At 37.6% G+C, this 11,503-nt stretch overlaps 1 protein-coding gene across 1 annotated transcript in view; it reads right to left on the reverse strand.

Annotated features, from left to right (window-relative positions):
- The window catches only part of CDKAL1 (CDK5 regulatory subunit associated protein 1 like 1), a 725,348-nt gene that overhangs the window by 25,854 nt on the left and 687,991 nt on the right, over positions 1-11,503 (reverse strand). Inside the window, exon 14 of the mRNA XM_044667435.1 lies at positions 2,279-2,362. Coding sequence (XP_044523370.1) covers positions 2,279-2,362 — 84 coding nt within the window. The remainder of the gene's footprint in view (positions 1-2,278; positions 2,363-11,503) is intronic.

Raw genomic sequence — 11,503 nt, forward strand, 5'->3', positions numbered from 1 at the left:
TTGTGCCTACTAGATGGAGACACCTAGGCTACCTCTGGTGCTGACTGATTGGCAGCTGCCTAGCCTACTAGCCAACCACAGAGCTTTTAGTGGCTACCACAAAGAAAGGTGCATAGAAAAAGTTAGACTTCTTTTCTCCTGAGAAAAGTAGCAGAAGTAGTAATAGCAGTGGTGGTAGTAATGGTGATGGTGGTAGTAGTAGTAATAGTAGTAGAAGCAGTAATAGTAATAGTAGCAATGGTGGTAGCAGTAGTAGTCTAAGTAATAGTAGAGGTAGCAGTAGCCATTATTATTATATAATATGTACTAATTATATATTATAACAATTATTATATTCCTAAGGAGTCAAGAGTAGCATATAGAAAAATTAGCACCATATACATGTAGAAAATTAGATGAATCGGATAGACTGCTTGTGTACATAATTTCTCCTCTACTAAGTCTTTCTTCTTCAGTCAGTACTTTCCCCATCTTTAGCCAGATTCTCACTATACACTGACATTTATATTCACTTCCTCTACCTCATCTTAGGACTTATAGTATCTCTGTGAGGCCTATTTTAACTCTCCTAAAAGAACTGTTCTTTGACCTTTCCCAATAGAGTGGGCCATTCTTGGTAGCAGTAGTAGGTCAGGGTGATTAGGGAATCTATGGTGCTGACTCCTGCCTCTATTTTTTAAAATTTTATTTAATTGATTAATTAAGAGAATTTTTTTCATGGTTACATGATTCATGTTCTTTCCCTCCTCTCCTCCCACCACCCTCCCATAGCCAACGTGCAATTCCTCTGGGTTTTACATGTGTCTTGATCAAGACCTATTTCCATATTATTGATAATTGCACTATGGTGATCGCTTAGAGTTTACATTATATCCCCATCAACCCATGTGATCAAGCAGTTGTTTTTCTTCTGTGTTTCTATTCCCACAGTTCTTTCTCTGTGTATGGATAGCGTTCTTTCTCATAAGTCCCTCAGAATTGTCCTGGATCATTGTGTTGTTGCTAGTAGAGAAGTCCATTACATTTGATTGTAACACGGTATATCCATCTCTGTGTATAAGATTCTCCTGGTTCTGCTCCTTTCACTCTGCACAAATTACTGGAGGTCTTTCCAGTTCACATGGAATTCCTCTAGTTCATTATTCCTTTGAGCACACAATAATATTCCATCACCAACAAATACCACAATTTGTTCAGCCATTCCTCAACTGAAGGGCATCCCCTCATTTTCCAATTTTTTGTGACCACAAAGAGCATAGCTATAAGTAATTTTGTACACGTCTTTTTTCTTATTATGTCTTTGGGGTATAAACCCAGCAGTGGTATGGCTGCATCAAAGGACTTCTATTCTTAATATAAAATTTGTCTAGGTCTTCTTATCCTGTCTCCTTGAATTGACCTAAGGAATAAACCTCTCTTTCTTCTCTGTCCACAGCTATCACAGACTAAGGAGACCTTAGGAGAAGTGGGAGGTAACAAGATACAGTAGAAAGGGATGCCAGGTTTGGAGGCAGAGGATGCAGTTTCAAATTCTTCCTTTGTTTCGATTTATTATATGACTGTGGGGGAGTCACTTAATCTCCCAGGGCCTCAATTTCCTCATCCTTAAAATGACAGGGTTGGACAAGCTCCCTTCCAGCTCTAAATCTATGATACTATGAAAGAACTGGTAGCTAAAAAGAAATCCCTGCCTATTGGGCTGCCTTCTATGTTTTTGTATCTCACAAAGACCCTCTCCTTCAGAATGCCCTTTAATAAGTTGTCCCCTCCACTTTAGGCTGTGTGAATTTTGACTATGTCTTCAATTCTCCCCTCCATTCCATAATGATAGCCCAGTAGTCTCTGGCCCCCAAAGTCTAAGACTGGCCATTTCATAAGTTAATGTGAATTAAAATGCATTTACCATGTAAATTCTGCTGTAAATATTTTGGGAACAGAATAAACTCCATAAAGACTTTTTTTTTTTTTAACCCTTGTACTTCGGTGTATTGTCTCATAGGTGGAAGATTGGTAAGGGTAGGCAATGGGGGTCAAGTGACTTGCCCAGGGTCACACAGCTGGGAAGTGGCTCAGGCCAGGTTTGAACCTAGGACCTCCTGTCTCTAGGCCTGACTTCCATAAAGACTTTTAAGGTTCTGCCCAAGCTTGAGTCAATTTGGATGCTAAGATCTCCTTTTTCTTCATTGTTTTTATGTGAATGGATTCACTTTCACTACTTATTATTCTTGTTTGGGGAAAGCTTGGATGTATAGCAAATTTAACAAATGGGGCTTATTACCTGCTCATAGAATTGATTGTGTGCAACATAAAACTTGGAATCAAAAGATTCTTCTGTTACCAGCACTTGCTGTCTTTCACCAATCTGTGGAGAGAAGAAAAAAAAAAAAGGAGAAATTAGGCAGAGAAGGGAAGAAGCATTAAGTGCCTACTATCTTCAAGGCACTGTGCTATGTGCTTTGCCGATATTGTCTCTGAAAAAATTTACAACTGAGGAAACTGAGGCAAATAGCAATTTAAGTGATTTGCTCAGGGTTACACAACTAGTAAGTATCTGAGGCTGCATTTGAACTCATGTCTTCCTGACTCCAGGTTCAGCGCTCTACACACTATACCACATAGTTGCTTTAGGACAGATAACAAAACAGACTTTATGAACTCCAAACATAAAATATTAATGAAAAGCTTTTGATTAATTCAATCTAATTCAACAAACATTTATTAAGCTCCTACTATGTGCTAATAATACAATCTCTGTCAGAATTTAAGGGTGCCTGAGACAGCTGCTAATTATTTTGGCAACAGCTGAAATATGGATAGTTTTGCACAATTCCAGTGTATGATGAAATGTCTAGCATGCTAATAAAAAATTAGCATAGCTGGAAATCTTATCTTTGTATCACATAACTGATAGAAAAATCTGATCCTAGTTTCTCCCTCACCAAAGATAATGAAAGCTTAAGATAAAAAAAAAATCATCCAAACATCATTTTGTTTCTTGTAACAAAGTTGTAAAATCATCCAGAACAAGCTGCTTCCAATCCAAATTTGTGAAGATAGTTTGGCAATATGGAAACATAATAATAAATACTTATTTGTATTATATGGGGATGAGGAATATATCTCCCAGCTTCTACCAGAGTAAGCATTTGCATTCAAACTTTTTATGTCTTCTTTTAATTTTTCAACCTTGTTCACTTATTTCAAAAGTTATTTTCATCTTCCAGTGCCTACCTCTCTACTAATTATCTATTTTTGTCATATATTTCTGTGGCAAGTAAATAATAATTAAACTTTCCCACATGATTATTGCACTTTAAAAGTCTGGGGAGTGTTAGAAATACAGGTCTAAGATTTCGTTGCTAGATCAAAGAAACATTGGAATGAAGTGAGAAGGGGTTTTAACTGAAACCTATACCTTGCATAGTTATATCTGTTAAAAAGCTGGGCAAAAAAAATTTCTATATATTGAAAATCATTGTCAGTTTCCAAGTTTATCCCACTGTGAAATGTATTCTTTAAAGTATTATTTATTTTTTTGTGGTGCTTCCAAAACGTCTAATGCAGTAAACCAGATGTATTATTTGGTTATAGCATTAATTTCTCTTGCTTAGCTGCTTGACAAACCCAGCTCTTTAAATTAAAACAGGTTCTCATTTATATAAAGACTTGTAAGAGGGAAATAGGTTTTAAAACATTTTGGAAGTTTAGATAGGTGGGCAGGAGCTGACCACTGACCTGAGAAACCTGTGGATTTTGGGTATCTCTAAGCAACATCTGAGACCTTACAACTAGCAGGATCAAGGAGTAGAGGTTGAGAATACTGATTTGATTGGTGGACAAGCAAAGTCAGTTTCCCTGATTTCTCTGAAGAGTTATTTGGCTGGTTCCTGTGCTCTTGGAATATACTTGGACTACTGCTGATCAAGACCACGTGACCACCTAGGTGAGATCCCATTTGTCCCTTGTGTCTTAGCTGCCTGTTTAGTGTAGTGTAGGGATTTCCCAGATCTTTAACTTTTAACCCTGAATTTGATCCATAGTGTTTTAAGTTAAGTGTGACCTCTCCCATCATCTCTAACACTATAGACTTTATTATACTTATATTTTATAATTCTTTGGTCCCAGTCCACTCACTGTTCTTTATTAATTTTACAGACTCTCAGGCTAGGTGGATCTGTGGTGGCAGTTGGTATCAACTGCCAATCCATAATTTCTCACTCCTTATACTTTGGTGAAATCCCTGAATCAATAACCTTATCATCATTAACATTTGCACCAGGAGCTTGACCATAATCACTGTCCATAAATTTATCCTTTCTCATATACAACTCGATGTTATTAACTTGTATTTGTAAAAGCCTCATCATAACCTTTAACTCTGAATACCTCTTATACCATTGTATAATAACCTTACCAGTGTACAATATGCATCTTACCATCCATCTCATATGGTACAAAATATAACCAAAGAAAGCAGTACAGGAATATGTGCCACCACATCAAGAATAGTTATTTCCCATACTGGAAGCATCGATTTAAAATCTATTTCTATTTTCACATATTCAGGAATACCCCTAAATATGAATACAGGAATGGACCACAAAATAGACTAATAATACACCAAACAATATTCTATTATATCTTCCATAACAGCTTGTATCACAATTGGTATTACACACAAGCTTGGTAATAGATCACTAGTGGTATTAAACTCCACTGTTACACAGTTAATTAACACACATAACAGTAATTATAAAAATCAGTAACAATAAAACAGATCAAGAACAATAAAAACACCAAAAGAAAAAATCAGGAGGAAAAAAATAAGAAAAAAATGCAGAAAAAAGTTAAAGTCCCTTCCCAGTAGCTTTAAAAATGGCTCTGAGACAGTGAAAATACTCCAGAGAGATTCTATGAATGAGTTGAGTGGTGGGAGTAGTCTTCCCTATTGGTGAAGAATTTTGAAGCCTCAACCAACCACTGGGAGGCTCAGAGTGAATGTTCAGATTCCCATTACTTCTAGTCTGTGTTGACTGCCCAAGTTGCCCAACTTTCTCCTCTCTTCTCAATCCTTATCTGGGGTGCCACCTTTTAGAGAGTCCACTGTGTTCTAGGATGGAATCTCAGCTCTTGCCTGCCTGTCTAAACTTCCAAAATGCTTTAAACCTATTTCCCTCTTACAGACTTCTCAAAAAGTTCTGGCTATAAACATTTAGAAAATGTAAACATGGCTGCATTAAGGGCTATCTATCACTTAAAAAAAACCCCAATCCTACAAAGCACAAATTCCCAAACTCATCATAATTTGCTATTTCATTACAGATATAGCCCTTAGCCAAAGGCCTAAGGTCTCATAGACGATAATGATGAGAGACTTATTCATGAAAGATAAGAATAAGTAGGTATTAGTTGTTCAAAAATCAAGATGGAAACAAGGTAGTTTTTTCAACTTTCTGTCTGTGGTCATATTCATGAGGTACATTGGGCAAGCTTGGATTGTACTGAAGTATATTTCTGTGAGAGAAAACTTAATGTTTGCATACAGTTCACAGTGTGAGTGGCTTATAACTTAGTATAAGTACCTATCAATGGTTCTTGAAGAAGTTTGCAATTATACTTCAGCTAACATTATAAAGTTTTGAGAAAATTAATATAATAACAGGAAATTGTAGAATATTGAGGAGTTATACTGCTAGCAAACTAATGTAGGTAGCTATTCATGCATATTCACCATTACACGTGATACGTACTGATTGTAGTTTTGTGTTCCAATAGTGATGGAGATAGATGCGTGCATTTTTATAAAGTAAGTTAGGGAGATTCCTAAGATCATTAAGTGATAGCAAGAAGTCAAGCACTATTTAGGTTATTTCTTAAAGATAATGGTCATGTGAAGTGTGGAGAGCTTTATGGGTAAGGCTATCTCTTTGAAGAGAGAAAAGCTGGAGATTTAGGCAAGGTTACCTTTCTAGCAACTAGGAAGGCCCTCAGAGAGCAAATTTTAACTGACTCCTCATTTTTCAGATAGATAAATTCAGCCCAAGAGAAGAAAAGTATCTTGCCAATGCCAGTCTCCTTCCTATGCCTCTAAAATATAGTGTTGATAACCATCTCTGCATTTTCTTCTCTTCTCCTCCTCTATCCTCTAATTACACATCCTTTAAAAACTAGATAAAGGCTTCCTAGCTCCATAAAGCCTGTTACCTCCAAACCTCCATACTACAATGATTCAGTTTCTTCAACTATAAAAATGATGGGTTGGGCTCAAAGACTTCTAAGGTCCCTTACAGCTCTACATTGATAATCTTATGATTGCAGTTATCTTTTGCCTTCTCTAACTTCCTGAGACAATCTTTGGGAAACATTTCAGGAAGCTAGTTCTCTGGGTGAAACATATGGACAAGCTTTTGAGGGTGGCATCACCACTAGAAAGGGCCATTCACAAAGGAGGAGAAAGTCGAGGGCAGATTATACCATGTGCTTTCCTCTTGACCCTTTTATGTGGGTGACAACCAGTTAAAATAAACATCAAAGGCCATCTAATGGATATATGAAGAAGGAAAGGGAATACTGAACCCAATTTAATTCAGTTTCACAAATACTGCAAGAAACCAACAATCTAGTTTAGTTTTGTTTTTGTTTTAAATCAAGTCTCCCTATATCATCCAGGCTGGAAATGCAGTGGCCATTCAGAGTCCTCATCCCATTAGAGATTAGCATGTTATCTTGGACCTGCTCTGTTTCTAACCAGGGTTGGTTAGCCCCTCTCCCTCAATACTGTCTTGGTGATAGACACAGAGAAGAAGGCTAATCAGTGGCATCTTGGAACTCTTATGCTCAAAATATCCACAAGGCTTTCCAGGAACCAGGATCACTACCTGGTGAGCTATACCACATTTGGCTGATAGAACTAGTCTTACAACACACAAAGAAAATACTTAGTAGGTTGGGTGGATTATGGAGGATTTATGAGAGAACATAGATAAAAATTGTAATGGGTGAAAAGTCATGGATGAGTTGCACTGGAAGTACGACCTACTCAAATCAAAGAAATCACAGATCCATTAGAAAAACAAAGATGTTCAGAGTAATTTGGCAGGTGAGGTGCTGGGCACACACAGATAAAAAAGGCAATTTCTGCCCTCAAAGAGCTTACAAAACTAATGTAGGACAAAATAAATAAGTCATAGATAAAGTAGCTCTGATAAACGGTAGGATGGGAATAAATTCAATTAAACAAATTAAATGTGTAAGGAATGGAGCTTTGTGAAGAAGATACAAATATGAAAACTGTCACTGCCATTGCAGAGTCTATGGTTCATTGCTGTTATTCCAGATGTAAACAAACACATATAACAGAACATAGACTATGAATAGGAGTAAAAAAGATATAGCAAAGTATGGTATAAGAGAAATGGAGGAAGGAGATATCATTTTTCACTAGAGGTGGGTAGTTAGATCAATGAAAGCTTCAACAATTAAAAAAGGAGGACGGATTGTATTCTAGGGTTGGGGCACATTCTGTATAAATATACCAAGGCAGGCAGAATCTAGGTGGCTCACTGGATAGAGAACCAGACCTAGAGATGGGAGGTCCTAGACTAAAATTTGGCTCAGACACATTCTGTGTGACTCTGGGCAAGTCACTTAATCCCAACTGCCTAGCCCTATCTGCTTTTCTAACCTGGAACCAATACTTAGGACTGACTCTAAAACAGAAGATTTAGGGCTTAAAACAACAACAGCAACAGCAACAGCAACAGCAACAGCAACAGCAACAGCAACAGCAACAGCAACAGCAACCACCACCACCACCACCAAACAACAAACAACAAACAACAAATACCACCACCACCAATATACTTAGGTAGGAGATAGAATAAAATATACACAAAGGGGAGTATTTTGGGAAAAAAAGGATAGAAAGGTCTACTAAAACCAGATTTTGGAGAGCCTTTTCCCATTCAATTAAAAGCAAACAAAAATTTTTAACATTCCTAAAAAAAATTTTGGGTTCCAAATTCTCTCTTTCCTTCCTTCCTCTCCTTTCTCCTTGAGAAGGTAAGAAATTTGATATAAATTCTAGATGTGTAGTCAAAACATTTTCCTATCAGTCATGTTGCAAAAGAAAATGTAGACCCCAAACTCTAGAAAAATGAAGTAAAAAAAAGTATTCTTTTCTATGCTTCAATCTGCATTCAGATCTCATCAATTCTTCCTCTGGAGGTGGAGAGCATTTTTTCATCATAGGTCCTTCAGAATTATCTTGGGCCATTGTATTGCTGAGAATGGCTAAGCCTTTCACAGTTGATCATCATACAATATTGCTGTTACTGTTTACAATGTTCTTCTGGGTCTGCTAATTTCACTTTGCATCAGTTCATATAAATATTACGGAAGATATTAAGTGACAGGCTAAAGAATCTGGACTTTTTTGTGGAGTAGATTGTAGGACAGATATCTTATTTTACAGTACATTCTATCATATTTTCTTCAAATTGCTAATAGTTTTTGTTGAATAATGAAATCCTTCCCTAGTATTTTGCTCTCTCAGGTAGTTCATTTCTACTATGAAAGAGGAACTTCTTTGTCTTTTTCCATTATTCAGAGTTCAAATTAATTTTAGTGATGCTTTAATAAAAGAAGGAAATTTGATCCCCAGATCCAAGAAAGGATTTTCAGCATCTAGGAATAAATATTGCAAAACAAAAGAAAACGATCCAACAGTTGATGAGACAGAGGACCTTGTAGAATTTGAGGAGAAAGTAGCAGCATATATACTCTGTTCTTGAGAAGTTTAAAAGAGAACTGAAAATTATAGCAGATACCTGCCCAGGCCTGCCTAGCAAAAATAACTGCCAGAAGAGAAAAACTGGAATCTGTGATGGCAAATCTCACAAAATGAATTGGGGATGGAAATACACAGAAGCAAAGGACAATCTAGAAGAGAAGTAAAAAACAATTATAACTGTGATTGGAATGAACTCACCCATAAAACAAAAGACTACAGCAAAATGGATTAGAAAAAAGTATCCAACATGAATTATTTACAAGAACTCTACTTGAAACATAAAGTTTAATATGGCATTAAAATGAGGGCCTGAAGTAGAATCTATTATGCTTCAGGTGTATTAAAAAAAGGCAGGATTATTACATTATTTTGCTACTATATTTTGTATATCTTGTCTGTTCCACCGATCTACTTTTATGTTTCTTAGCTGGTATCAAATAGTTTTGACAATTATTGCTTTATAATACAGTTTAAAATATGGTCTGCTTTTTCCGGGTTAAGATGGTGGCAGAGTAAAAAGCAGCTCTTAACCTCTCCTGACCAAAACACACAAAACTCCTCAAGGGGACATAAAAACAAGTCCAGACGAACGGAGGAACCCCACAACAGGGTGCAGCGTGGAAGGTACGTGGAATCAGGACATTTCCATGATATAAAGGGGTGAAACAGCTCTCACTAAATCGCGGGCTGAGCAACCACCCCACCCCCACCCTGTCCACACACACCACCTATAGCGCCAAAGGCAGTTAAAAAGAAATAGAGCAAGTTTGGGGCACCCATTGAGTCATTGGCAGCTCCAGGGCCTGTTCCTGAGAGCAGCAAGATTTGGGACCCCAATAGGCCAAAGAACGCACGCGAAATCTGAGCGCGGGAGCAGAGCACAGGAGTGGCGGAGGCGTGGGTGGAGGCAGACACAGCCACGAGCTAAAGCTCTGAAACCCTGAGTGGGGAACCAGTGCTGACAGTTATACGACTGTGGAAGCAGCGCCCTGAGACTTCTAAAGAAACCTCCAGCAGAGGATCAAGCAAGGGGGTCCACCAGGGGGCTTGACCTTGGAAAAAACCAGAACTCAGACCTCAGGAGCCAAAAGACCGCGGACAGACCTCGGGCGCGAGGATAAAGCTGAGTAGCTGCTGGGCTAATGATGGCTACCCAGACTCAGGAAGTTCAGAAGAGAAAGATAAACAACAAGAAAAAGAAGTCTTTAACACTCGACAAGTTTTACACAGAGAAAATCCAGACAACCGAGCAAACAGAGGAGGAGAACAAACAAGCATCCAGACCCTCCTCAAATAAGGAAAACTCACAAGCTATGGAAGAGTTCAAAACTGAGATTCTGAGGAAGATGGAAGAGATCTGGCAAGAAAATAACAGTTTAAAAGGTAGAATCTTGCAATTGGAAAGTGAGGCTCAGAAACCAAATGAACTGATAAGCAAAGTGAACCAGATTGAAAAAGAAAACCAAAAGATCATAGCTGAAAACGAAAAGTTTAGAGCCGAAAACCAGTCCCTAAAGGCTAGAATTGAGCAATTAGAAGCTAATGATCTCTCAAGACAACAAGAACAAATAAAACAAAGTCAAAAGACTGAAAAAATAGAAGGAAATATGAAATATCTCAATGAGAGAGTGACAGACCAAGAAAACCGGTCTAGAAGAGACAATTTGAGAATAATTGGTCTTCCAGAAAAACCAGAAATTAATAGAAACCTGGACTCCATACTAAAAGAAATTATTCAGCAAAATTGCCCTTAAGTCCTACAACAAGAGGGCAATATAGACATTGAAAGGATTCATAGAACACCCACCACATTCGATCCAGAGAAGAAAACACCCAGAAATATAATTGCCAAATTCAAGAGCTTTCAAGCAAAAGAAAAAATCTTACAAGAAGCCAGAAAGAGACAATTCAAATATCAAGGAACACCAATCAGGATCACACAGGATCTGGCAGCCTCCACACTAAAAGGCTATAAGGCTTGGAATACGATATTCAGAAAGGCAAGAGAGCTGGGCCTGCAACCACAGATCAACTACCCATCAAAATTGACTATATATTTCCAGGGGAAAGTATGGGCATTCAACAAAATTGAAGAATTCCAAGTATTTGCACAGAAAAGACCAGGGCTAAATGGAAATTTTGATATCCAACCACAAAAATCGAGAGAAACATGAAAAGGTAAATAAGAAACAGAGGGGAAAGAAAGAAAACTTATAATTTTTAAATTTGCCTTTTTAAGGGCCTCAGTAAGATCTAATTATCTGTATTCCTATGTAGAGAAATGTTATGTATAATTCTCTGTAGTGAACTCTATTCACTATTATAGTATCCACTATTATAGTAATCAGAAGAATAATTCACAGGGTGAGGGTGGAACACTAAATAATCTAAGATGACATGGGGGATGGGAAAGAAGGGGTGAATAGCAGGGGACACCAAGAGAAACTTGAGTGAATAAGAAAAATAGGATATTCTATTACACACAAAGAGGGTATGGGAAGGAGAGGGGACAAATACTATTATAAGAAGGAGAGGAAGAGAACATTAAGAGGTAATAATCAAACCTTTCTCTCAGTGTAATCAACCCGGAGAGGGAAGAGTAGCTATACTATCCATTGGGACATAAAACTCTTATCTAACCCTTTTGAGAAAGTCAGAAGGGATAAATCAAGGGAAACAGGGGAGTAGGGAGGTCAAAAAAAGGGAGGGGAG

The sequence above is a fragment of the Gracilinanus agilis genome, chromosome 1, assembly GCF_016433145.1.
Source record: "Gracilinanus agilis isolate LMUSP501 chromosome 1, AgileGrace, whole genome shotgun sequence".
Classification (NCBI taxonomy): Eukaryota; Metazoa; Chordata; class Mammalia; order Didelphimorphia; family Didelphidae; genus Gracilinanus; species Gracilinanus agilis.